The sequence below is a fragment of the Gymnoscopelus braueri genome, assembly GCF_963280865.1.
Source record: "Gymnoscopelus braueri genome assembly, chromosome: 24".
Taxonomy (NCBI): Eukaryota; Metazoa; Chordata; class Actinopteri; order Myctophiformes; family Myctophidae; genus Gymnoscopelus; species Gymnoscopelus braueri.
The window spans coordinates 29342348-29370268 of record NC_137626.1 but is presented as its reverse complement, the minus strand read 5'-3'; the positions used below and the strand labels follow the sequence as shown (position 1 = coordinate 29370268).

The 27921-nt window shown below is 43.4% G+C and overlaps 2 protein-coding genes across 2 annotated transcripts in view; one reads left to right on the top strand and one right to left on the bottom strand.

Moving 5' to 3' along the window:
• The window catches only part of LOC308080568 (receptor tyrosine-protein kinase erbB-4-like), a gene marked incomplete at its 3' end in the record, with an annotated part of 485532 nt that overhangs the window by 394285 nt on the left and 63326 nt on the right, over positions 1-27921 (top strand). Inside the window, exon 20 of the mRNA XM_080422462.1 lies at positions 3030-3215. Coding sequence (XP_080278588.1) covers positions 3030-3215 — 186 coding nt within the window. The remainder of the gene's footprint in view (positions 1-3029; positions 3216-27921) is intronic.
• Positions 4791-6215, bottom strand: LOC308080199 (E3 ubiquitin-protein ligase TRIM39-like; the record flags this gene model as incomplete). Its single annotated transcript, XM_080421975.1, has 1 exon — positions 4791-6215. The coding sequence occupies one exon, from the start codon at positions 6213-6215 to the stop codon at positions 4791-4793; it is 1425 nt and encodes a 474-aa protein (XP_080278101.1).

Sequence of the window (27921 nt, the reverse complement as noted above, 5' to 3'; positions counted from 1 at the left end):
TAACGCACACGATCGGCCAAGTTACTGGACGGGAGAGGATTAAAATAGTATGTATTTTCATGCATAAGCAGTCCGACACGTTGGCGTGTCAAATTGGATAGCCAACGGTGTCTTCAAGGCTATACGGCGTGCGTGCAATTCAAAAGAATCTGCGGCGCTGCGGTTCAGCATCTCGCAATACTTCACTGCTATTGAATTATTGATAAATAACACTTCATTATAAGGGTGGTATAGGCGAGCCCTTCTCCGCCTCCCCCCATTCCACATACAGCCAGAACGCTCCGGTCACGAATGAATGTAGTGGGACGGTGGTGTACGGTAAAGAAGAGCACTTACTTGAGTACTGTACTTAAGTACAGTCGTGTGGGTACTTTCACTTTACTGGAGTATTTCCAATTGTCGATCATTTATACTTCTACCCCACTACATCTCAGTTAAAAATGACTGTTGCACTGGAGTTATTATACGACAACTGCAGTTGCTAGTTACTTTGCAGATTTCGATTTTCTGGTCTTGTCCTACAGCAACGTTTTTCAGGTCAAGGACCCCTTAGCTGAGAGAGAGATGAAGCAGGGACCCCCATTACATATTGTATTCATGTTAAATGTGTGTTTTCAGACATTTAACCACTTAAACCGTCAATACTTAGTAAACTCGACCTTTGGTCTGCTCTTTATTCCCTCTACACCAAACCTCTTTTGTTTTCAGCTAGTGTTCCCCTCAGAATAGGGATGCTAGGGTTCAAGTGTTTAGTGTGAAAAAAATTCCCAGAAGTCCCAGACCCCCTGTTGAAGACCCCTGTCCTACAGTTTATTGCGCTGATCAGAGCAATGGTCACCAAGATATGACCATTTCTGGTAACACTGTTGTAACACTGTCGTAGCACACCGTGTGTGTGCAATTTAGGTTTTTTGACGTGGCTATTCTCATGGCAGACCCCTGAACAGCGTTTGTACCAGGTTTTATGTGGATCGGAGCAGCGGTACGGGCCTGAACAACGCGTGTCCCCTGGGGGGCCCCCATGGCAACAGCAAGCCGGCTTGTACGACGTGGCCCCTAGTTTGACTATTGTCATGGCAGATGCCTGAACAGTGTTTTGTGCCAGGTTTGGTGCGGATTGGAGCAACAATGTGCCTGTGGCCACCGGCCACTGACACGTGGCTCCTGCTGTGACTATTGGCATGGTAGGCCCCTGAACAGTGTCTGTGCCAAGTTTGGTGCAGATCGGAGCAATAATGGTGCACCTTGCACGTCCGAATGTTATAAATGTTACATTTGTGACGTCCACCATCCACTGTCCACTGTCCACGGTCGACCCACCCTCTAGGCAATTTTAATGTAGGATTAAAACATACATTAAACCATTGAATCCGGGAACGCATCTACAAACGCATCAACAGGTTTCTGAAAAACAGTGGTTCTCGAACTTTTTCAGGTCAAGGACCTCCAAAATTATATGTATTTGGCCGCCGACCCCCATATCAAAATATTTAGTTCCAGGGACCCCCCAGAAGCAAAGATTCTTATTCAAAAAATAGCAGACCTACAAGCTCGCCGCGCTATGAGCTTGTATATCTGCTATTTTTGAATAGCCAAAGAAATCTAAAATGACACAGATGCGTTCCCGGTCTTAATGGGTTAACTGATAAATGATGTTCTAGTATTATAGGTTAATCCACCCAGAAGCGCATAAAGTAATTAAAACCGGCCCCTACTTTACCAGCTGCAACATTAAAAGTGGTGAACACATTATTGTGCATAATGAGTATACTTTTATGTTTTGGTACTTACTCGAGTAAAATGATGAACGCAGGACTTTTACAGAGAGTATTTCTACATTGTAGTATGGCTAAAAAATCTTCTTCCACCACTGCATACAGTAGTAGCAATGATTGACCGATACACAGGGCCTAGATAATAGCTCTTCTGCCTGCAGTAATACGACTCCCACATTTGCAGTACAGTTAGTGGGGATTGATCTGTTCTGAGCCAGTGTAACACCTATCTCCAGGGCTTTTCAGTATTATACTATTTATTCTAATCTGTTTTGTATTCTGTCTTGTCCATAAATGTGCTCTTTATTGAATTCAAGCGTTTCCATGTAAAATTTTGCCCGTGAAGTCAAAGTCGACGTCCAAAGTGCTTCCTGGTCGATACTAGTTACTGTATCTTATTTAGATCTATGCCAGCTTTGCTTTGCTTTTTATAGCGCAGTGGTTTTCAAAGTGGGGTTCCGGGGGACCCGCAGGGCTCCTTGAGCTGGTTTCAGGGGGTCCTCAGACAATTTAGTAATTTAATTAATGAAATATATATAGGCATTTAGGCAAAATATATATATATATTTCTAGCACATTGTCGCTGTCAGGCAGAAATGTTCTCCATATTTCAACTTTTTAAAATGTTCATAAATAAATGCCCTGCCCCCACCCCCCCCCCCCCATATATTATTTCTGTAACAATATCCATTATTGCTTTTAGTGTTGTTGCTGATATATAGTGTATTGTATGTCGTGATAATGAAGCGAATACAATGGACCACAATGGAATTCTGCATAATTACCCCGTTGGAGAAAATAACTAATGCTCTTACTGTACTTCCGACCTTGCACGTATTACTGTATAGTTGCTATAGTCGGCTCTGGATAAGAAGTGCATCAGCTTAAATGCCTAAAAAAAATAATATATATATATATATAAAGAGAGATATTTATATATATATATATATATATATATATATATATATATATATATATATATATATATATATATATATATATGTATATATATATAAATAGCAGATATACAAGCTCGTAACGCGTCACAAAATAGCTTGTAGATCTGCTATTTTTGAAGAAAAAAAAAGTGTGCAAATCTGCTAGTTGCTAGTCGGTTCTGGAGAAGAAGCAGCTATAAAATGCCTTAAAATTTAAAAACGATTCTCTCTCTCTGCCTGTCCCTCCCCCCCCCCCCCCCCCCCCCCACACACCCTTCCCTCCCTCCCCCCACAAACCCCGTCCCTTCCCCCCAAGGAGGCCCTGATCATGGCCAGCATGGAGCACCCCCACCTGGTGCGCCTGCTGGGCGTGTGCCTGAGCCCCACCATCCAGCTGGTGACGCAGCTCATGCCCCACGGCTGCCTGCTCGACTACGTCCACGAGCACAAGGACAACATCGGCTCCCAGCTGCTGCTCAACTGGTCCGTCCAGATCGCCAAGGTAAGGAAAAACACAAAGCAAAGCAGGGGGGTCCACATTGTATAGGGTTGGGGTGCGGATGGTTAGTAATTCGTTGTTGTCGGGGCAGAAACCTCTTATGTCCATATTCTAACTTTTTGTGTTTTTTCGTAAATCAGCCCATTAAGGCCTGATGTTCCGATTCTACAAATGTCATCTAAATCCCAATAGTAATCCCCATAAAACGTATGTTGCCATTTCAGTGGTTCATAATTGTCAAAGACCCCCCAAAATTATATGTAATTGTCCACGGACTCCCCATCTCAAAACATTTTGTTCCAGGGACCCTCAGTGAATACATTTTTTTTTTTTACTCCCACATATATATTTTTTAAATAGCAGATCTACAAGCTCATAGCGTGGCACATAGTGCCGTGCTACAAGCTTGCATATATAAGCTTTTATATTAGTATACAAGCTTGCATATGTAAGCTTGTATATCTGCTATTTTTGAAGTGTAAAATTATGCTTTTTAGCTCAAATAAAAAATGCCGACACAGATGTTTTCCCGGTCTTAATGGGTTCATGAATTAAAGTTCTCAGTCGCCACGACTGATTTCAGTCTTTTGGAAACCATGGAAGCCAGCATGTCTTCTATGGAAGCATGTTGCACAGCGAAAATAACCGATCTACAAGCTCTCAATGCGTCGCAGACGCATTGAGAGCTATTTTCAGTTAATATTTTCAAAGATTGGAGCATTTGAAGTGGTGAAATTAGCAACATTTTTAGAAGCATTTTCCATAAAACCCTAATGGTCTCTGATATGTTATAAAAATCAAAGGTTAAAGCCTCAATCTGTGATTTCTTCACCTGGTTGGCAGTATGTAGAACAGCAGGAACAATATTACTAAAACATAATCAAAATTCATTTTACATATTTTGTTAATTGTTTAGGAAACGGTGCTAGTGTGAGGAGGGCTCCTTTCACACTGTTTCATAAATCACATAATAAGACTTGGTCAGACACATTCTTTCAGTTTATTTTATTTTGCTTTAATCCATGCAGTGTCAACTGAACACTATAAACAATTGAGTTAAAACACACAAGTATTTTGTCAAGCGACATTTTAAATGGGAAATATGACATATTTAGAACCACAATACCTCCAAGTAAGCTGTTCTAATATTTTATTATGGCGTTATCATTTTATTATCAGTGATTCAAGTGACTGCAGGGTTCATAGTCTACCTCACCCCTTGTGGTTTCATAAAACTATTTTAATGTTTAACATAATGACCTCTGCTAACCATCATATAACATGTCATACTTTATAATGTCATAAAGACATTCATTAAACGTGTTGATTCTATTTTAGAAATAGTGTAAAAAGTACAGTACAGTTAAGTACAATTGTAAAAGCATCATAATAATAGTCTGAAACATTTTATACTGTAGTGAAGTATCTCGATTCGTCAACATGATTAATACTGAGATTATTTAATCTCTAGATGAATCCCCTATAATATTAGTTACCATTACCCTTTACAACATTCAAATAACCCTGTTATTGTTGGCATTACTATTACTGATATTAATACTACTATCATCATCATCATTATGTGTAACTACATTGTTCCAGAGTTACACTGACCTTCCATGGTAACATCTTCAGAGGGAGCTGAGTATAACTCATTTCAATGAATGGAAAGAGTGTGTCAGTGAAAGAGTGTGTGAAGGTGTGTATGTGTGTGTTAGTATCAGGATCAGAGAATGACAGCGTTCCTTTGTTCCAGTCCAGCTGGACTCTGATCTTCTTGGGGTTCTGCTTCACTGAGAGATCAGTGGGTGACTTTGGTGAGAAGTATGCTCTGTATTTACCTTTATATAACTCTATGCTCCAGAATTGACCCCATATGTTTCCCTTCCTCTGATGAGACTCTGCTTTCACACCCAGTGACCAGCATTTATTGTCTCCAACCTCAACATCCCAGCTGTGAGTCCCAGAGTTAAAGCCCTCCGAACCAAAGACACGGCGCCAATAGTCAAACCTCTCTGGGTTGTCAGGAAGCTGCTGTTTCTCTCCACGTCTCACACAGGTCAGATCATCAGACAGAATGAGTTGTGGATTGGCAGTGTTGGGGTCCAGAATGACAGGAGTGTAGGAGACAATGTCCTTCATCTTGTCCCAGACTCTGAAGGCCAGGTTCTTCAGGTGTTTGGCCTCGTCTATCAGTGCTCCTGAGACCGGCTGTGGGTCCTGCAGTGTGAACTGGACTCTTTCCACAGTGGTCTTGTAGTTCTGCAGGAATGAGATGTGTTCAGCTCTCAGCTCCTCCTCTATGGCCCTGATTGTGTCTGAAAGGGTTGATATGTCTCTGTTCAGACCCTCAGTCTTCTCCTTCATCATCTGACTCTTCTGCTGCTCTTCCTCCCTCAGTGCAGTGATCTTGGCCTCCTCTTCCTCTTGTAGAAACCGATGGAGCTTCTTAAACTGTTCCTTCATCTGCCTCTCTGTGTGCCGGGCCCGGACCTTAATGTGTTCTGCAGTTTGGTCACAGTTTGTTTTAGCTTTATTGAAGACCTCCAGTTTCTCCCGTAAAGGCTTCAGTGATTTCTGGACTTCCTCCTTGTGATCCAGGGCAGCTTCATCGATGGGTCTGAAACTGTGTTTGATGTGTTTTTTAGAATCTCGACACACAGAACAAGCTGGCTGTTGACATTCCAGACAGAACAGTTTGAGTTTCCCATTATGCAGACTGCAGCGAACCTCAGTGTTGACCTCAGACCCTGTTGAAGCTCTCTGATGTCTCTCCTGTATGAAGGCCTCACACAGGTTCTTCAGAGCCAGGTTACGAGGAGGATCGATTGAATGTCTCTTCTTGCAAACTGGACATTCCTTTATTTCCTTCTTTCTCCACCATTCCTGCAGACAGGCTTTACAGAAGCTGTGGCTACATGACAGGAGAACAGGATCTTTAAAGATGTCACAACACACAGGACATGAATAATCCTCTTCTGGGCGAGATGCGTTGGAAGCCATTTTGTCTCAGAGTGTAGCCACAAATACTCTGCTCGAGACAGGAAATCAGCCAGTCAGTGGTGGTAACACTCCCTCTTCTAGAATATTCTAATGAAGTTTACTTTCACTGTGAAAGTGGTTCTTGTTTAAGTCCATTGGTCTGAGTCTCTCCTGTAGCTGTGGAAAGACAGTCTGTCGTCCTAACTCGGAGTTGTGTGTTTGATCTGAAGGTGAATCTTATCGTTTCACATGAGTCTGCCAAGAGGTGGAGCTTTGACGCACCTGTTGCGCAAAGTTCTCTCTCTCTCTCTCTCTCTCTCTCTCTCACTCTCACTCTCACTCTCACACACACACACACACACACACACACACACAGACACAGACACAGACACAGACACAGACACACACACACACACACACACACACACACACACACACACACACACACACACACATGAATTAAAGTTTCTCAGTCTTCACGACTGATTTCAGTCTTTTGGATTCCATAGAAGCCAGCATGTCTTCTATGGAAGCATAGAAGCACAGCTAAAATAGACAATCTACAAGCTCTCAATGCGTCTGCGACGCATTGAGAGCTTGTAGATCAGCTATTTTCGGTTAATATTTTCAAAGATTGGAGCATTTGAAGTGGTGAAACTAGCAACATTTTTAGAAGCATTTTCCATAAAACCCTATTGGTCTCTGATATGTCATAAAATCAAAGGTTAAAGCCTCAATCTGTGATTTCTTCACCTGGTTGGCAGTATGTAGAACAGCAGGAACAATATGACTAAAACATAATCAAGATTCATTTTACATATTGTGTTAATTGTTTAGGAAACGGTGCTAGTGTGAGGAGGGCTCCTTTCACACTGTTTCATAAATCACATAATAAGACTTGACCAGACACATTCTTTCAGTGTGAGATTTTATTTTGCTTTAATCCATGCAGTGTCAACTGAACACTATAAACAATTGAGTTAAAACACATAAGTATTTTGTCAAAGAACATTTCAAATGGGCAATATGACATATTTAGAACCACAATACCTCCATGTAAGCTGTTCTAATATTTTATTATGGTGTTATCATTTTATTATCAGTGATTCAAGTGACTGCAGGGTTCATAGTCTACCTCAGCCCTTGTGATTTCATAAAACTATTGTAATGTTTAACATACTGACTGTCATACTGAATGTCATACTTTATAATGTCTATATCAGAAATTTAGTAAAAAGTACAGTACAGTTTCAGTCCTGAGATTTTATTTTGCTTTAATCCATGTGGGTTAACGCCCTACTTGATCATACTACAGCGTCACACGAAAGCATCAAAAGCGGCGCGTTTTGAGCTTGTAGATCTGCTACTTTTGAAGTTTCGAACTTGAATCCTGAAAAATAACAGTTTTGGACATGAGGTTTCCACCCGACAGCAACACATTTAAAGCGTGTGTGTGTGTGTGTGTGTGTGTGTGTGTGTGTGTGTGTGTGTGTGTGTGTGTGTGTGTGTGTGTGTGTGTGTGTGTGTGTGTGTGTGTGTGTGTGTGTGTGTGTGTGTGTGTGTGTGTGTGTGTGTGTGTGTGTGTATTACTATACTTGGGGCGGCAGTGTCTCAGGAGGTAAGTTCCCAGTTCGATCCCGGGCTCCCCCAGAGTTAGTGTCGAAGTGTCCTTGAGCAAGACACTGAACCCCCAAACTGCCCCCGATGAGCAGGTTGGAGCCTTGCGTGGTTTCCTTCACTGTCAGTGTATATGAATGGGTGTGTGTGAATGTGTGTGTGTGTGTGTGAGTGGGTGAATGTAATGCACATTGTAAAGCGCTTTGGATAACGGCGCCATATAAATGCACCATTGACCATTTATACTTGTGAGGGCCAAATGTCGCCACAAATAGTCGAATTTAAGAAATAGACAGTTTTCCTGCACGTTAAAATAGATGTTTAGAGTTAAGCTTGATTTATACTTACTGTACTTGTGCGCACGACTAGTTTATACTTACATTAGTTGCAGCTTGTACTTCAGTCGTTTTGGGAGTATTAGTAGCATGCAATTAAAGTCAGGCTTTAGGGTTAGGGGTAAAAATGGTAAAACATAGTAAAAATGGCTTTTATAATACAAATGTAGTAATACAAACGTGTGTGCGTGCGCGCATGTGTGCCCGTTTGAGAGAGAATGGGGGAACAGATTGCGGTGTGCACATGTGGCATTGTAAAAGCATTCCCTGCAAGCATGGGAGACAGATTGGAACATGTTTCAGGGGATATTGTAATCCGCTTGAATCTCTTCCATTGCTATTGTTCCCGCTGTTTTGATATGACACACAGCCTTATCGAGTCCATAATCAACGTTTCAACGCACAGTGGAATACAAAGTCGCATACAAAACGGTGCTAAACTAAGCTGTTGTTTACACAAAAGTACTGTGGCGTTCTGTGTGAATTAAAGCAGTGCTGTGTGTGTGTGTGTGTGTGTGTGTGTGTGTGTGTGTGTGTGTGTGTGTGTGTGTGTGTGTGTGTGTGTGTGTGTGTGTGTGTGTGTGTGTGTGTGTGTGTGTGTGTGTGTGTGTGTGTGTGTGTGTGTGTTTGTGTGCGCGCGTGTGCACATAATATGAGAGTATGCGCGCGTGTGTGGATCAGTTTTTGGCAACCATGAAGCTTTATACTCTCCATTGGGAGATCAATCAACAGTACCTTATGTTGAGGGTTTGAATCCGTGACGATGACTCGTCGCGTCTACAGTCTTTTTCCTGTTCATTGTACCGTCATCAGAAATGAAATACGCGGCAGGAGCGATCAATGCCCAAACTCTCATTTCATAATCGGTAAATAAAACAAGTCAAACCTCTAGCTGCCAGAATGCTTCATGGCCGTAATTGCTCGGGAAGTTCTCTGAGTTCTCTGCCGTTTTTTTGACACCGAGCCGGCTGGCAGGGACGTCGCCGGACCATTACGTGCTGCCTGGGTGCACATCTGTTCAGGGGGACAGACGCTCGTCCAAATCTGCTTTGTGGAGACAGTCGCGCCATTAAATTGTCTGGAAAGGAGCTAAATCACTTTCTGGCTCCGATTGCCCCGGAATAAATTTAGCCAAGATGCTGCGAATATTGTGTTAGAGTAGCTGTAAGGTCAGCCTCGACAAGTCCTGATTAATTTCGCCGCGGCTGATAGCGTCCGTTCCTCAACTCTTAACCCTTTAAGACCGGGAACGCATCTGTGTCATTTTTAGATTTCTTTGGCTATTAAAAAAATAGCAGATCTACACGCTCATAGCGCGGCACTCGGTGCCGCGCTATGAGCTTGTAGATCTGCAATTTATTTTTTTTAATCGTGAAAATGTATGAAAATATATATATTTCTAAAGCAGACATTTTTAACTCAAATCTTTGCTTCTGGGGGGTCCCTGGAACAAAATATTTTATAAAGATTTTACAAAGATTTACACAAAATGTTCAAGATTTTTCAAAAAAATAGCAGATCTACAAGCTCGGTGCCGCGCTATATGAGCTTGTAGATCTGCTATTTTTTAAATAGTGGTTACACAGATGCGTTCCCGGTTTGAACGTGTTAACTACCTTCACTCTGATTGAATGGCTGCGCGACTTATTCCCCAAAATGGACTAAATGGCTCCCCGGGAGCCGTGTTCGCCAGGTGCGTCGTGAGATATACAGGTGCGGCCATTGTGCCAAGTGACACAATCCTATTGCACGCCGGCTGAGCTACTGCCTGCGTTCTGGCTCCTTCCCAAAAAGGATTTAGTTTGAAAAATCATTTATAGTGGAGCTATTTTACACTAGGGCACCAGAAAAGGTCATTTAGTCCCCGGGACTGAGGGATTTCTTTGCAGCAGCCGTGACCATACGCCACAGCCGAAGTGCTTTGAGTCTTACCCATAAACCCCAACACCGTCACACTAATGCCGCCATTAGCTTACCTAACTACCAAGCTATGCTCCCGCGAAACGGCACTTATTGACCCGCGCGCGGCAATTCCGGCTCGACGGAGTCTCTCCTTCGCCATCCCATCTTGAGATAATCTCCTCTTCCTCTTTCACCGCGACTTGATTGGCCCTCATAGCGAGCCCATGTGCAACCAGCGACGACAGCTTTCAGTGGGTCGCGAGTGGAAGCCCCCCCACACACACGCTGTGTGTGTGTGTGTGTGTGTGTGTGTGTGTGTGTGTGTAAAGCGTGATGGATGAATCCCACCGACTCCAGGAACACATTACTTAAATGGGTACTTATTGCCGTAATTGGATTCGATTTCACCTGTGGCGGCTGGTGGGGTGGGTGGGTTGTTGCGGGGGGAGGGGGGCTCTGTTTCTCAAGGGCTTTCTTAGCAAAGACAGGAAGGAAGGAGTGACACAGACAGACAGAGCGAAAGATGCCGCTATAGAGGACGAGACGACGCAGAGCGACATTGGGACAAAACAAGAGAGGTACGGACGGAATTAAAAAATGATCTTGAGAAGCTTACAAAGGCACACGAAGAGAGAGAGAGAGAAAGAGATTGAGAGAGGCTCTATTGTCACATTGCAGGTTTGCAGGTGTGAAAAGTGGGTGATTTTTTTTTTCCATATAAGCTCCTTCAATTGCTGTTTCAACAAAGGCGGAAAGAGATGGAGAAAGAAAGCAACTGAAAAAAACTGGTCAGCTATCAATATGGCAGGGTGAAATATCAATAAAATGACTCGGAGAAAAAGAACTACAAGGCCGAAAGAGAATTCTAAGACATGAAATAGATGGAGACATACATAGCTAAAGGACAGAGTTCTCAAAGTGAATCGACAGTGCCATAATATCGTCTTCCGTCACCATGTAGACCTCAGGGTATAGAGTTAATGCTTCTCAGGCAGTCTCAAAGACTTCTTTGTTTCCTCAGACTCAGAGTTGAAATCAGAAGGCACAGAAAGAGAGAGAGCGAGAGAGGCTTTGGGACAGACGGCGCAGCAGCTCCGACGTGATTAGTTTTCTAGGCAGTGAATGAGTTAATCGATTCCGCAGGATCAATAGCACATGGAGGAGACCTGGCCTTTCTTTTGTTTATCTTCCCCATTACTGGTAATAAGGACCGCTCCTGAGGGGGGGCAAAATAGGAATTGCAAATAAGTCCTTTGGCATGTTGGACAACAGGGCAATTCACCCGAGGGTCGAGATGAGAAGTGTTCATGCAGCCTCACACCGGAAAGACTCTCACACCTCTGACACCCTTTGTGCGTTCCACGTTCCACGCCTCTGGCACTCTGAAGACACAAAACATGAATAATAAAGACTGCATTTGTGATTAGGAGACTTTTTTTTGTTGAGGAAAACAACACTGTCTCACAACACTGTCTCACAATATGCCCAAAAGGCATATTGTAACTTTGTGACCAAATGTCAACGTGAAGAGGGGCAAAAAAGGCACATGTTGACTTTTCGGGACTTACAGCATTACAGCAACGCCGGCCAAAAAACGGTTAAAACGTTGGAGGCGCGCCATCTCAAGCGGACTTGAGCCACGGGAGCCGACTCAGCGCTGTCCGAGTTATGTCACGATAGGCACAGAATCGTAAATCCTGTATTCCCACGAAAGTCATATTGTGACTTTTTTTGCCTCCCCCCCCCCCTTCACGTCACCTGTTGACGTTTGGGTCAAAATTGTCCCAAGAAGTCAAGTTTGTGAGACAGCGTTGAGGAAAACTTGCTATTTAATGAATTTTACATGACATGAGTTGATTAATATGATGAGGACCCAGTCGCTCGGCATCTCCCCGTGCTCATAAGAATGCAACCTTGCACTGTTCAGAAGCCTCTGTTCTATACCACGGTCCAAAATACCAGATCTACAAGCTTTACGGCGTGTCACGATGCCATGATAGTTGAGAGCTTGTAGATGTGGCATTTTCGGTGTGCAGGTATAGTGCCTCCTGAGAACCAGGACGTTTACACACATTAGCTGGGTAGCTTCTAGAGCATGTTCTATTATTTGCCTTTCGGCTCCACCTCACAGGTGCTCCAATTTCCGTGTGTGTGTGTGTGTGTGTGTGTGTGGATGTACTTGAATATGTGTGTGTGTGTGTGTGTGTGTGTGTGTGTGTGTGTGTGTGTGTGTGTGTGTGTGTGTGTGTGTGTGTGTGTGTGTGTGTGTGTGTGTGTGTGTGTGTGGATGTACTTGAATATTTGTGTGTGAGTATGTATGTGTGTGTGGATGTACTTGAATATTTGTGTGTGTGTGTGTGTGTGTGCACGCGGACGCGACGTGTTTGTGTACAAAATGTGTGCACGTGAAAATGCGCGTGTGCTTGCATCATGCCCATGTGTGTCTGTGCATGTGGGTGAATAACAGATAAATAAACCACAGTACTCTCCTCTCTCTCTCTCTCTCTCTCTCTCTCTCTCTCTCTCTCTCTCTCTGTGAGTGATCTTTGAGCTCTCAGGGTAATGATGGGGAACCTCTCTCGGCGGGAAATGCTATTTTCTATCAAGAGGTGGAGAATAACTCGCCGTCTCCCCTGTTTTCATTTGGCCCTGAAAAGCTCTGTTGTTACTGTGTGGAGAGAGGAACCATGGGAGGTGAGGAGATAAACAGAGAGGGAAATGAGAGAGAGAGAGAGGGGGAGAGAGAGAGAGAGAGAGAGAGAGATAGAGAGGGGGGAGAGAGAGACAGGGGGGGGGAGAGAGAGAGGGCAGGAGGGAGAGAGAGAGGGGGGAGAGAGAGAGAGAGAGAGGGGGTTGGAGAGAGAGAGCGGGCGGAAGGGAGAGAGAGAGAGAGAGAGAGGGGGGTGGAGAGAGAGAGAGGGCGGGAGGGAGAGAGAGAGAGGGGGGGGGGTGGAGAGAGAGAGGGCAGGAGGGAGAGAGAGAGAGAGAGGGGGGATGGAGAGAGAGAGAGGGCGGGAGGGAGAGAGAGAGAGAGGGGGGGTGGAGAGAGAGAGAGGGCGGGAGGGAGAGAGAGAGAGAGAGAGGGAGGGAGAGAGAGAGAGAGAGGGGGGGTGGAGAGAGAGAGAGAGGGGGGGTGGAGAGAGAGAGTGAGAGAGGGTGGGAGGGAGGGAGGGAGGGAGGGAGGGAGAAACAGACAGAGAGAGAGGGGGAGAGAAGGGGGGACGGTTAGAGAGAGAAAGAGAGGGGGGAGAGAGAGAGAGAAGGGGGGTGGAGAGAGACGGAGAGAGGGAGGAAGGGAGGGAGAGAGAGACAGAGCGGGGGAGAGAGAGAGAGAAGGGGGGTGGAGAGAGACGGGGAGAGGGAGGGAGGGAGGAAGAGAGAGACAGAGAGGGGGAGAGAGAGAGAGAGAGAGAGAGACGGTTAGAAGCTATAGTATGAAAAAGGGTCCGTCTTCACACTCTCAGGGTTAAATTGACACCTGAAATTAACACTGTAGATGTCACCCCCGATCCCCCCCTCTTACCTTCCCCTCGAGCGCCAGCGGCCATGCGTGAGCCCCTGACCCGGCCAGGTGACCGCTGTGCTGCAAATTGATTGGCCGCGGCCCGCCCGCCATGGCACTGCCTCTTCATCACGCCTGTGTTTTGGGCATTGAGGTAATGGCTGCCATTAATCTGCAGCCATGGACTCCACCAGGGATAGCCCCGCCATCTCCAGACACGCCTCCCTCACCTGCACACACACACACACACACACACACACACACACACACACACACACACACACACACACATTATCTGCACTCCTAATGTGTGTCTCTGTGCAGATTTAGGCACGAGCGCGCGCTCGCGCCTATAAACACTCCAAACAAAAATAACGTTCAAAGTTGTCCTCTCCTCTACGAGCACGGATCAGTTGATTACTAAACTGAACTCACCTCGGCGTGCATCTGGCTTCCTCTGCACACGCACATGCGCGAGCACACAAACACACACACGCTCTCTCTCTATCTCTCTCCCCCCCTCATCTCTTTACCCTCGTCCTCACAACCATTATGTTCTCCAGGTTCGAAGATAACCTCTTTTAACCCTCTCTCTCTCTCTCTCTCTCTCACTCTCCCTCTGTCCTCTCTCTCTTTCTCTCTCGCGCACACGCTGTGGCTCGGCCCATGTTTCTGGGGTTGAGAGAGGCTAACGGATGCCCTACATCTGTCTGTGTTTCTGTCCGTCGGTCAGCACGTCCGTACATCCATCCGTCTGTCCGTACGTATGTCTGTCTGTCAGATAAGGACAACACATCCTCAAATGACCCACAAAGGAACAGACTGAAAGTGTGCCTGTACTGTGTGTGTGTGTGTGTGTGTGTGTGTGTGTGTGTGTGTGTGTGTGTGTGTGTGTGTGTGTGTGTGTGTGTGTGTGTTTGCGCGTGTATGTATGTGTGTGTGTGTGTGTGTGTGTGTGTGTGTGTGTGTGTGTGTGTGTGTGAAACATATTCTCACTCTCAAGCCAGCCGGCAAGGTACCAGATGCGATATGCTGTGAGCTTTTGATCTGCTATTTAAAAAAACATCTGGAGGAAATGTGAAACGTCGTGAATATGTTTTTGAAACATTTTAACAACACAACTCTTGTATGGGAGGTCCCCTGGCACACAAATATTTTCAGATGGGGGTCCGTGGCTAAATAGATATTAATTTGGGGGTCCTTGACATGAAAAGCTCTGAGAACCACTGCAGTACAGCGTTGTGTTGAGTGAGAGATACATTACCCATCATGCACCTGTGCACCCACAGGTATGGCTGCTGGCCTCAGATAAACACACTACCTCCCTCTCAGCTTTCTTTACTCTCTGTTTAAAAAAAAACGAAAACAACAACGCGTAAAATTCCCAGATATTTTAGCTGCCGACTCACCTTTAGAAGGAAAAAGAAAAACAAATAAGGGAGATAAATTGAAGTGTGCCAGTTTAGCACTTTATAATAATATATCAATCCCCCCCACCTTGCAGTCAGACATCTTTCAGAAGCGTAACTGTCTGATCTCATATCTCCCGTAATCCCCTTTCCTCCGGCCCAGGCCAGCCTACTCAGCATCATTTGGTCTGAGGTGTGAAAGGCAGAATGTTAAGAGAAGCCAGAGTTGCTCATCTTTTATAGATATATATCTACCACCCACAAAAACAATTAGGTTCAGTCAAGGGAGGGAATGCAGCCTCTCTCAGCCTTCGTTTCGTGGTGTTTGCAATGCAAAGTGAAAGAGATGAGAAAATATGAAGCGACTGCAACCGGCTTCTTTTTTTATTTATTAACCCATAAAGACCGAAGAGGCCGATTCTAAAAATGATTTCTAAATTATTATTTTTTAACATAAAAAATATAAAAAAATATAAAATAAATATAAAATAAATATAAAAAAATATAAAAAAATATAAAAAATATATAAAAACGAAAATATCTCAAAATATGTTGTTCCAGAGATCCCCAGATGCAAAGATTTGAGTTTCAAATATTCGCTTTAAAAATATTTATATTCAAAGATTTGCACAAAACGTTCAAGATTTTTCAAAAACCTCCAAATTCATATGCACTGTACTTGGATGATACAAATGGTTGGGACTTGGATGGTACAAATGATTTTGTGCCAGGGTGCTACCATAAGAGACACATTCTTCAGAAATCGATCTGCAATCTCCCAACGCGATGCGACTTGTTGTGAGATTGTAGATCAGCTGTTATCTGATAGCTTAAAGGGATAGTTCACCCAAAAACCTATTTTTTTCCCTCTATCGATTAGTCACCCCATGGAGACTTGAATTCCTGGATATCTTTTTAGTTTTTGTCCGGCAGCGGTTCCGGTAGGAGAAACAAAGAGTCTCCTTTGTGTCTCCTACCGGCACCGCTGGTCATCAAATTATTAGCTTAGGAATGCGACAAAAACTAAAACATTTCCTCCACGGGATGACTAATCGATAGGAAAAAAAAGTCATTTTGGGGGTGAACTATCCCTTTAAGTGTTTAAACTGTTCCTCATTTTGCTGGGGACCCCCTGGAACCCCCTCAAGGACCCCTGGAGGTCCTTGAGCGGACCCCACTTTGAGAACCACTGGTATAGACAACAAAAGGAAAAAAGAAACTCGATCTGAGCCCCAAACAGGCAGACACAGCATACTAGTATCCCAGATAGTGGTATCTTATTGTTAAGAAGCGACCGCTGGGGAGTTTTCAGATCAATAGTAGCTGAGTTAAAATGCTTTTTACACAAACCGCCGCTAATGTGTCGACAACGTTCCCAATTGTCACCACGGGCTCACCGCTGATCCCCTAATCAGCACATCCATTTCCCAGGGGTGTCGTTGATAATACTCTCTATCGATATTCTGTATGGCGTGTCGGGACATGCGTTAATACCGCGCCGCACCGCACACCGCTGTTCTTTTCGCGTGACGCAAACCCATTACTGCACACACAAGTTAACATGAACACACATACATACAAACACACACACAGATGACAAATCCCGAGAGTACTGTACGTCTTTTCCACTGCTGATGCGACCAAAAAACGGAAATGGGGTGACGGCAAAGAGGAGAGTGAAGATTAGCGCTGTTGTCGCGCAGAAACCTTGTATCTCCATGTTTACATTTTTTACGTTTAATTTTTTTATTGATAAATGCCCTACTTTGTCATACAAGAGTGTTGCATAAAAGTATCGAAAATAGCTGATCTACAAGCTCACAACACGCTTTGTTGCAGCTTCTAGTGAGCAGTGGTGTAAAGTAACTAAGTACATTTACTTAAGTACAATTTTTAGGTATCTGTACTTGAGTATATCCAATTTCCAGTACTTTTACTTCTACTCCACTACATCTCAGATCCAAATACTGTACTTTTACTCCACTACAATTATTTGAAAACTTTAGTTACTAGTTACTTTTCAGATATAAATTATTATATTATAAAATACATTAAAGGTAGGGTAAGTGATATTTTTTGGTTAAAACAAAAAGTATTTTGTTATAAGGTTAAAATACTATATTCTGATAGTAATCATTGCTATAGAGTGTTTTTTCAGTAACAGGAGTCTCCCTGTCTCTCCAGCTCTTTAAAGGTATCATGACATTCATTTTAACTTTTTTTATTTTCAATGTTTTATTTGGGGTTTTATGACCTCAATTACACCCAAAAAATCTGAACTTTGAACATTCAGTGGATTTTCTGTGGTCTGGGGTTTTCTGAATAATCAGGCTGAAAAGTAATCTGAGCTTGGCCCTTCGACAGTGAGGTCACTGTCGAATAATCCCGCCCACTCTCCTCCTCGCCCCTCCCCTCCCCTATCCTTTCCTTTGGGGGGGGCGGAGCAGAGGCGATGATTGACAGGCAAAATCCCTCACCAGCGACACCCGCAGGCAAAGATTTATTTTTTCATTGCAGTTGAAAAGGCTTTAGAAATGTGGGAGAAAAACACCTGCCATTGATCACTGGAATGGAATTTTCACTTAAAACTTTTTGTACACTTTTGAAGGACCAGGACAAAGACTTTGAATGTGGTGTAAAAGTGAATGTCATTAAACCTTTAATAAACAGAAAATACATTTTTCGGTAGGTGTCAAAATCTCAGCCAATCAGGAGAAAGTACCCATTTTTAAGCTTAATTTGTATAGTGTTCCAGTTCCAATTTTGCCTGCTCATTTCTTAGTGTCATCACTTCCAATTTCACTTGTTTAATCTGTATCCTGATTGAGTTCTCTGTCCTGGTTGGATAAAATTGGAAATGAAACTGAAACTGAAACGAAAATGCATTTTCTGTTTAATAAAGAGGTGGAGAGACAAGGAGACTCCTAATACTGAACAAACACTCTATAGCAATGAGTACTATCAGAATATAGAGCTATTTAACACTTATTTTAACCAAAGCAAATCACTTACCCTACCTTTAACCACTTTAGCCCTATTTTATACATAGGTTATTTGAAAATAGCCGAGCTACAAGCTCAATGCGACGCGTTGTGAGCTTGTAGATCTGCTATTTTCAAACATTTTAGTACTTTAACTTTTGATACTTTTAATTACATTTTGATACCAATCCTTTTGTACTTTTACTCAAGTAAATGTTTTATTCTGGACTTGTACTTGTAACAGAGTACTTCTACATTGCAATACTTATACTTTTACTTAAGTAAAACATATGAGTACTTTTTCCACCACTGCTAGTGAGTAGATCGGATACATTTGGAAGGCAGGTTCTTTTTTTTCCCGTCCCATTTCCTGAAAATGTTCGAGTTTTGGACATACGAGATGTCCGCCCGACGACAGGAAGGGTTGGGTGGGAGTGTTTTGAGAGGGATAAGTCCCCTGGGCGTAGGTAATTATCTCCAAGGATCAGCAGCAACTCAAGGATGCACGAAGGTGTGGGAATTGCCAGACAGATTCTAGCGGCTTGGAAAGACGTGATTGCATTGGTCACCTGTCTAGAGCTGACTTAACCCCTTCAGTCCGGGAACGCATCTCTGTGTCATTTTACGATTTCTTTGGCTATTCAAAAATAGCAGATCGACAAGCTCATAGTAGATCTGCTATTTTTGAAAAATCGTGAACATTTATAAATATACTTTTGTTTTTTAAAGCGAACATTTGTAACTCAAATCTTTGCTTCTGGGGATTCTACAAATGTCTTCTAAATCCTATAACAGTTTTCTGATAAAACATATGTTGCTATGATATCAGTGGTGCTCAAACTTTTTCATGTGGACCACCCAAAAATTATGTATTTGGCCGCAGACCCCCATCTCAACATTCTTGTAATAGGGACCCCAAGAAGCAAAGATTTGAGTCTAAAATGTTGCCTTTAAAAATATATAGATTCAAATATTTGCACCAAATGTTCAAGATTTTTCAAAAATAGCAGATCTACAAGTTCATAGCGCGGCACTCGGTGCCTTATATAGCTTGTACATCAGCTATTTTTGAATAGCCAAAGTATAAAATATGGATAAAGTGGGTTACACGGATGCGTTCCCGGGTTTGAATGGGTTAAGTAGTGGCACGTTTCATTACATTACAGACATGTTCCTAACGCGTTATTGCCAAGAGATGAAGGTTTTGCACATGGAGCCGTGTCATCCGCAATGCAGAACACTGACAAAGTATAGCCTATACCAGGGGTGGGCAACTTTGTAGATGGTGAGGGCCACAAAATTTCCTCAATCACTCTGGGGGGCCGCATTGTTTATCGGCAGGGACATGTCATTGTCAGAAGATTAACTCAACTCAAGTGTGCTATCGCGATAATCCGTTCTATAGTTATTGGTAGTTCAATGTAGGTTGTTTTCGCCAAAAACCACAGAAAGCATGCAAAGAAAATGGCATTTTTCCAAATCCATTAGAATGGTAGTGAATGTGGCCGATTTTTTTGCGATCACGTGATTTGCTGCTTCACTGGGAGTCAAATGGTGACTCATAGGTTAGCGAAAGAGCGCCATCTAGCGACAACACTGACAACACCAGTACACGTCAAAACACGTCCTTGGCGGTGTGGACTTTGGATTGACACACGTCAAAACGCGTCATTGGCATTGGCTGTCAATGAGTTAAGAGAAGATTTGTGTCCCCCCACCCCAAAACAAAATACAAAGCTACTGGAACCAAGCCATCCAGGCCCCTGGTGAATCATGAGCATAAAACATTTGATTCTGTGTAGCAAAAAAATAAGTATTTATCAAATATTTAATATTCAAATATGTTTTGACACAGAATCAAATGTTTTATGGTCATGATTCACCATGCAGGAGCGTGGATGGCTTGGTTCCAGGCTTAAAATTATTTATATAAATATTTTTAGGACAACACATCGTTTTGTAGCTGTAGTTGAAGCCAGCTCAACTGGCAGATTGTAGCTTTGTAGATTTTTGTAGCAGCTACAAACGTCGGGTGTCGCTTTGTGTCTACATGTCGCTGCGGCTTCCATTGAAAATAAACGCCTGTAGCTTTGCAGCTGCCACTGTGAACACAGTATGAGTGTTTAAACTGTTCCTTATTTTGCTGGGGACCCCATGGAACCCACGCCCCCTCCCCTCAAGGGCCTCTGGGGGTCCCCGGACCCCACTTTTAAGAACCAGCGATGTAGAGTACCTCAGGAAAAACTTGAAGAATATCCAAGGCACACTGTTCTGTTGGAAAAAAAGAAACTTTATTATTTCATGGCTAGGCAAAAAATATTAACCCATTAAGACCGGGAACGCATCTGTGTAACCACTTTAACCATTATTTTATACTTTGGCTATTAAAAAATAGCAGATATACAAGCTCATAGCGCGGCACCGAGTGCCGCGCTATGAGCTTGTGGATCTGCTATTTTTGAAAAATCTTGAAAAGTTGTGCAAATCTTTGAATATGTATTTTTTTTAAAGCGATCTTTGCTTCTTGGGGGGGGGGGGGGAGGGAAAGGGTCCCTGGAACAACAAAATATTTTGAGATGGGGGTCCGTATACTTTTGGGGGCCCTTGACATGAAAAAGTTTGAGAATCACTGATATTATAGCATTTTTTTTTTTTTATGTTTTATGATTTAGAAGCTAGTAGAATCCCCCAAAAGCAAAGATTTGAGTTACAATTGTTCACTTTAAAAAAATATATATATATATATTCAAAGATTTGCACACATTTTCACAAATAAATAAAATAGCAGATCTACAAGCACGGGCTATGAGCTTGTATATCTGCTATTTTTGAATAGCCAAAGAAATCTAAAAATGACACACACAGATGCCTTCCCGTTCTTAAGGGGTTAAAACAGCTTGCAGCCCAATGCGTCTCCGCTCAAGAGAGCCTTCTTCAGGGAACACAAGTATTTTCTATTGTGTTGGAGTGCCACGCGGATCCTCAACTGGCGTGTGAAAGCGTCTACATAAAATACATTTTATTAGGATTACTCACTGCTCACGACTGCGGATCACTTTAGTTTACTGAGGGGGTTTATGGGATTAGTGGAAGACATAATTGTGTGATTAAAGGACGACTTCACCCATTTTCAACCTATCTTCATATAATTGGTCCTCACTAATGCTCATAATAAAATTGTACGTGTTTTTTTTTCTACACTTCCTGTGTCTCAAAGGCGGGCTGAGGACACTACAGGAACCCACCTACCAGTGACATCATCTTTTGGCAGGGTTTTCTTTTTCAAACATGATTTAAAAAAATCACACCCTGTGTGAAGTGGGCGGTGTCTTGCTAGCTAATCACAATACTGAATGGAGTCAACCAATCATGTACAAAAGATAAATACATTTATTGAAACACTCTTTATGATGGACGAAACCATAACTCGAAAAAAACAAAGGTTTGGTTTTTTTCGAGTTATGGTTGCTTATATAGGGCTATGCACATGTGTCATGTGACACTGGCCAATCACAGTCCTGAATAGATTGTGATTGGCCAATCACAGCGCAGGATAATTCTACTAATTTCCTGGGCCCAGATCACAGCGCAGGAAAATGTACATTTTTCCAAATCTCACTTATAGGGGCGGTTTCACCGCCCAAAAATTATTATTTCGATTTTTATCAAAGCAAGAACAATAGCTTCTATAGCATGCTAATGTGCTAACATGCTAACTTTCCAGGAATAAAAAGCCTGTAGTTTCTATTAGCTTGGATTCCCCGTCGATGATGTCACTGGTAGGCGGGTTTCTGAACTGTCCACAGCCCACCTCTGAGACATAGGCCGAGAAATGGTACCATTTTATCATGAGCATTAGTAAAGAACAATTACTACTGCTGTGTATCCGCCATTTCCACTAAACAAAATAAATGGACCCTGGCCTGCGCCGCCCCCCCCCCGGATCATATGCCATGGCAGCCGCGGCATCTGTGCCACAGTGCCAATCGTTTTCCCATTTTCCACCCGGTGGGCACGGGGCACACAGGGACACAGACATGCTTAATCTGTTCTCTGGTTCAATTATAACTCTGAGCCTGGTGATAGAGACAGACAGACAGACAGACAGACAGACAGACAGACAGACAGACAGACAGACAGACAGGCATGCTCTGTATCTCAGCCCCCCCCCCACCCCCCACCCCGCTCCTTGAATGTTTAATTCAGTGATTGATTTGTTCATTCCAATACATCCCAAACCTAATTATTCCATTAATAATCCAAAGCTGAATGGATGAGGAAAACTCACTCTGTTTCTGTGGAGGGAGGGGAGGGGGTTAGAGGTTGTAATGAGTGACTGACAAGGGGAGAGAGAGTGAGTGAGTGAATGAGAGAGAGAGAGAGAGAGGAATCCCAAGTGTATTCCTGTACTGTGCACCGTACTGTTCTCAGTACACAGACCTACTGTACATACAAACAGAGCAGGTACTGCACACAGTCATTGACCCTTACCATGTGCACCTAACAGCGAAGCCCGTTTTCCGATTACACGAAATCTCAGCTGTGCATTAGCGTTTTTGTGTTCGCTGGCTCCCGGGTTGCCAGATCATGTGCGCATATCCCCCCACGGGTATGGTCTAGTTTTTTTAATCATCTACATGTGCAACCATTTGCAACATGTCTATGTCTAAAAAAATCCAAATTATTCAAAAATGCCCATTTTTCAAATATTGTGAAAAATAGCAGATGTACAAGCTCGCCACGTGGCACGAAGTGAGCTTGTAGATCTGCTATTTTTGAATAGCCAACATATAAATGGATAAAGTGGTTGGAATGATTGTGATGCTACATTAACTACTAAACTAGCTGGGGACCACCCCTCAAGGACCCCCGGGGGTTAATATTGCGTCTCAATCATTTTAACCACTTTAACCATATTTTATACTTTGGCTATTCAAAAACAGCAGATCTACAAGCTCATAGCGCGGCACCGAGTGCCACGCTATGAGCTTGTAGATCTGCTATTTTTGACAAATCCTTGGCACAAAATATTTTTGAGATGGGGGGGGGGGGGGGGGTACGCAGCCAAAAACGTTTAAAAGTTTGAGAACCATTGCTATATCAGGCGGAGCTCATTATTCATTATCACGCTGTATACGTGCCTACAGTGTGATACTGTTATTCATGCTCTATGAACAGCACGTCTCCAGCAGTGTAATCTATATATCGTTGCTGTCGGGGCAGAAAACCTCCCATCTCCATATTCTCCATATTCTAACTTTTTGAGTTTTTTTCTTGAAATTAGCGCCCTACTTGATCATACTGCAGCGTCACACCCAAAAAGCAGCAGATCCACAAGCTTGTAGATCTGCTACTTTTGAATTTCGAATCCTGAAAAGTAACAGTTTTGGATGGGGGAGTGATTGATTAGGTGAGTGATTGTGGGTGGAGTTAAGTACCTATTGTCCCTCCCATTGTCACGCCCATTTCTGGGGCCCTGAGGTGAAGAAAACTTTGGGATCTTTGGGAGTTTCAGTATATTCTGTACTTTAACAATTTGTAAAGAACTGACAAATATACAAATGCCCCCTTGCGGCCTAAAGCATTGTACCCGTCACATGAGGTTTCCACCCGACAGAGGCAATCGTCGCTCTACTTTCACAGCTGGCAAATATGATGATCTCACTGACCACGCTCAGCTACAGTAGTCTTAGGTGTACAGTGGATAATGTCTTGCTTGTTGGTTTTTAGTGCATCTAGCTTTAATGTGTCTTTGCCTTAAACAATGATTTCTTTTAACTAACGCGTCTTTTCAGCTAGCGTCACCGTCACACCATGGACTGTAACGCAGTGTAAATTATAGGCTTAAGGGGTCTCATCAGAGTGATATGCATAAAGGAGACGGAAAGAAAGAAAGAAAGAGGAGTGGGGTGTGGGTGTGTAGGGAAATTAAAAAATGTCCTTGGGGGCAGAAGAGAAGAGGAGTGAGAGAGAGGAGGAGAGAGAGAGAGAGAGAGAGAGAGAGAGAGAGAGAGAGAGAGAGAGAGAAGAGAGAGAGAGAGAGAGAGAGAGAGAGAGAGAGAGAGAGAGAGAGACAGAGAGAGAGAGAGAGAGAGAGAGAGAAGAGAGAGAGAGAGAGAGAGAGAGGAAATAAAAGAGAAAACTAGAATGGCGTACACACGTGCCGAGGCCCACATGAGACAGGAGCAGCCCGTGAGCGAGTGCACGGTGTGTGTGCACGCCGACGGCGCATACACACACACACACGCACACGCACGCACACAGAGTGTCAGTTGGACGAGAAAGAGAGGTGATGGATTCAAAGCCATGCCATGGGAGCGAGGGAGGAGAGGAAGAGAGAGGAGGATGAGGAGGAGGAGGAGGGGGGGGAGGAGAGGAAGCGAGCAGGACTTAAGGCTTGGCTAATGAGTGTGGGAGAGATGTGTTTGCTCAGCAGCCGGACCCCCGTTTTGCAGAGTGAATTGACACTGAGGGGGTCCGCTCTGTGCCAGGTTGGATCGGTGAGGAGGGGGGGGGGGGTGCAAATACAATACAGCGAGCGCACACACACACACACACACACACCTCCACCCACCCACACACCTCCACCCACCCACACACACACACACACACACACACACACACACACACCCCTGTTTGTTTAGACTACTTTTGGGTACGGATGTCAGGACACCCCCCTTTCGGGGGCTACCCTTTCTGAATGGGTTAGAGAGAAGCTGTGACCACTGTTGGTGTTCAGAGGGTGCCCACTTTACCAATATGTCTTGATATTTTTGATTTAAGCTTTATTTTAAAAGTATGATTTTTTACCCTGAGATTGGGGACAATCATATTTTAACCCACTTTTCGGGACTTGGGCGGGGCTTATTTCACACAACAGGAAGTCACCTTTGGGGCTTTGGTCTATACACACAGCCTACTTTAAGCCACCTTTGGGGTTCTGGGGACATATCCTGGCTGCTCTATACTGCACTTTTCAGTGATATCATCTGTTATGCTATGTCACTAAAATGTGGAATGCCCTACCAAAGGCTCTAAAGGAGAATAAATCCCTACTCTCCTTCAAAACCGCCCTAAAAGAGCACCTACAGGAGGTTGCAAATTGAAACTGGCCCCTGTAAAAAAAAACATAGCCTCCCACCCCCGACCTGTTTCACTGTAAATAGTCCTCTTCAATTTTTTTATTTTATTTTTGTAAATAACTATTACATGCTGTTCCACATAGTGTTGCTGTTTATCTGATCAATGTTTCTATGAATTGAGTACAAAGGACCACAATTGAAACAAGCTTGGCTTTTTGTGTAGATCCTTTTAGCAGACCTTGTATTCTAAACTGTTTAAGCTTTTTGTTTGCAAACTGCTAATAAAGTATTCAATCAATCAATCAATCAATGCCTTCTCTGTATTGTCACTTTCCATGTCACAAGCATGTCACTGTTCAAAAAGAACTAGGGCCTGTTTCACAAAGGGTAGATTAGGATTTAGCAGATATCCTGGCTTAAACAAGCCAGGCTCAGCCATGACTCGGTTTCACGAAGGAAATCCCGCTTTAGTTATCATGGAAACTTAGCTGTGAAGTTAGCTTGCTCCGGACCAGGATAACGGCCAAGCTTTATTAATCCGTGTCCTGTTGTTCAAGTTTTGTGAAACAGCTTTGGGGTATTAGGCTATACACAAACTACTGTAAGCCACCTTTGAGGTATTAGGCTATACACAAACTACTGTAAGCCACCTTTGGGGTATTAGGCTATACACAAACTACTGTAAGCCACCTTTGGGGTATTAGGCTAGTATACACAAACTATTGTAAGCCACCTTTGGGGTATTAGGCTATACACAAACTACTGTAAGCCACCTTTGGGGTATTAGGCTAGTATACACAAACTACTGTAAGCCACCTTTGGGGTATTAGGCTATACACAAACTACTGTAAGCCACCTTTGGGGTATTAGGCTAGTATACACAAACTACTGTAAGCCACCTTTGGGGTATTAGGCTAGTATACACAAACTAGTGTAAGCCACCTTTGGGGTATTAGACTATACACAAACTACTGTAAGCCACCTTTGGGGTATTAGGCTATACACAAACTACTGTAAGCCACCTTTGGGGTATTAGGCTAGTATACACAAACTACTGTAAGCCACCTTTGGGGTATTAGGCTAGTATACACAAACTACTGTAAGCCACCTTTGGGGTATTAGGTTATACACAAACTACTGTAAGCCACCTTTGGGGTATTAGGCTAGTATACACAAACTACTGTAAGCCACCTTTGGGGTATTAGGCTATACACAAACTACTGTAAGCCACCTTTGGGGTATTAGGCTAGTATACACAAACTACTGTAAGCCACCTTTGGGGTATTAGGTTATACACAAACTACTGTAAGCCACCTTTGGGGTATTAGGCTAGTATACACAAACTACTGTAAGCCACCTTTGGGGTATTAGGCTATACACAAACTACTGTAAGCCACCTTTGGGGTATTAGGCTAGTATACACAAACTACTGTAAGCCACCTTTGGGGTATTAGGCTAGTATACACAAACTACTGTAAGCCACCTTTGGGGTATTAGGTTATACACAAACTACTGTAAGCCACCTTTGGGGTATTAGGCTAGTATACACAAACTACTGTAAGCCACCTTTGGGGTATTAGGCTATACACAAACTACTGTAAGCCACCTTTGGGGTATTAGGCTAGTATACACAAGCTACTGTAAGCCACCTTTGGGGTATTAGGCTATACACAAACTACTGTAAGCCACCTTTGGGGTATTAGGCTAGTATACACAAACTACTGTAAGCCACCTTTGGGGTATTAGGCTATACACAAACTACTGTAAGCCACCTTTGGGGTATTAGGCTAGTATACACAAACTACTGTAAGACACCTTTGGGGTATTAGGCTAGTATACACAAACTACTGTAAGCCACCTTTGGGGTATTAGGCTATACACAAACTACTGTAAGCCACCTTTGGGGTATTAGGCTATACACAAACTACTGTAAGCCACCTTTGGGGTATTAGGCTAGTATACACAAACTGCTGTAAGCCACCTTTGGGGTATTAGGCTATACACAAACTACTGTAAGCCACCTTTGGGGTATTAGGCTAGTATACACAACCTACTGTAAGCCACCTTTGGGGTATTAGGTTATACACAAACTACTGTAAGCCACCTTTGGGGTATTAGGCTAGTATACACAAACTACTGTAAGCCACCTTTGGGGTATTAGGCTATACACAAACTACTGTAAGCCACCTTTGGGGTATTAGGCTATACACAAACTACTGTAAGCCACCTTTGGGGTATTAGGCTAGTATACACAAACTACTGTAAGCCACCTTTGGGGTATTAGGCTAGTATACACAAACTACTGTAAGCCACCTTTGGGGTATTAGGCTATACACAAACTACTGTAAGCCACCTTTGGGGTATTAGGCTAGTATACACAAACTACTGTAAGCCACCTTTGGGGTATTAGGTTATACACAAACTACTGTAAGCCACCTTTGGGGTATTAGGCTAGTATACACAAACTACTGTAAGCCACCTTTGGGGTATTAGGCTATACACAAACTACTGTAAGCCACCTTTGGGGTATTAGGCTAGTATACACAAACTACTGTAAGCCACCTTTGGGGTATTAGGCTAGTATACACAAACTACTGTAAGCCACCTTTGGGGTATGAGGCTATACACAAACTACTGTAAGCCACCTTTGGGGTATTAGGCTAGTATACACAAACTACTGTAAGCCACCTTTGGGGTATTAGGCTAGTATACACAAACTACTGTAAGCCACCTTTGGGGTATTAGGCTATACACAAACTACTGTAAGCCACCTTTGGGGTATTAGGCTAGTATACACAAACTGCTGTAAGCCACCTTTGGGGTATTAGGTTATACACAAACTACTGTAAGCCACCTTTGGGTATTAGGTTATACACAAACTGATAGCTTGTGGGGTCTA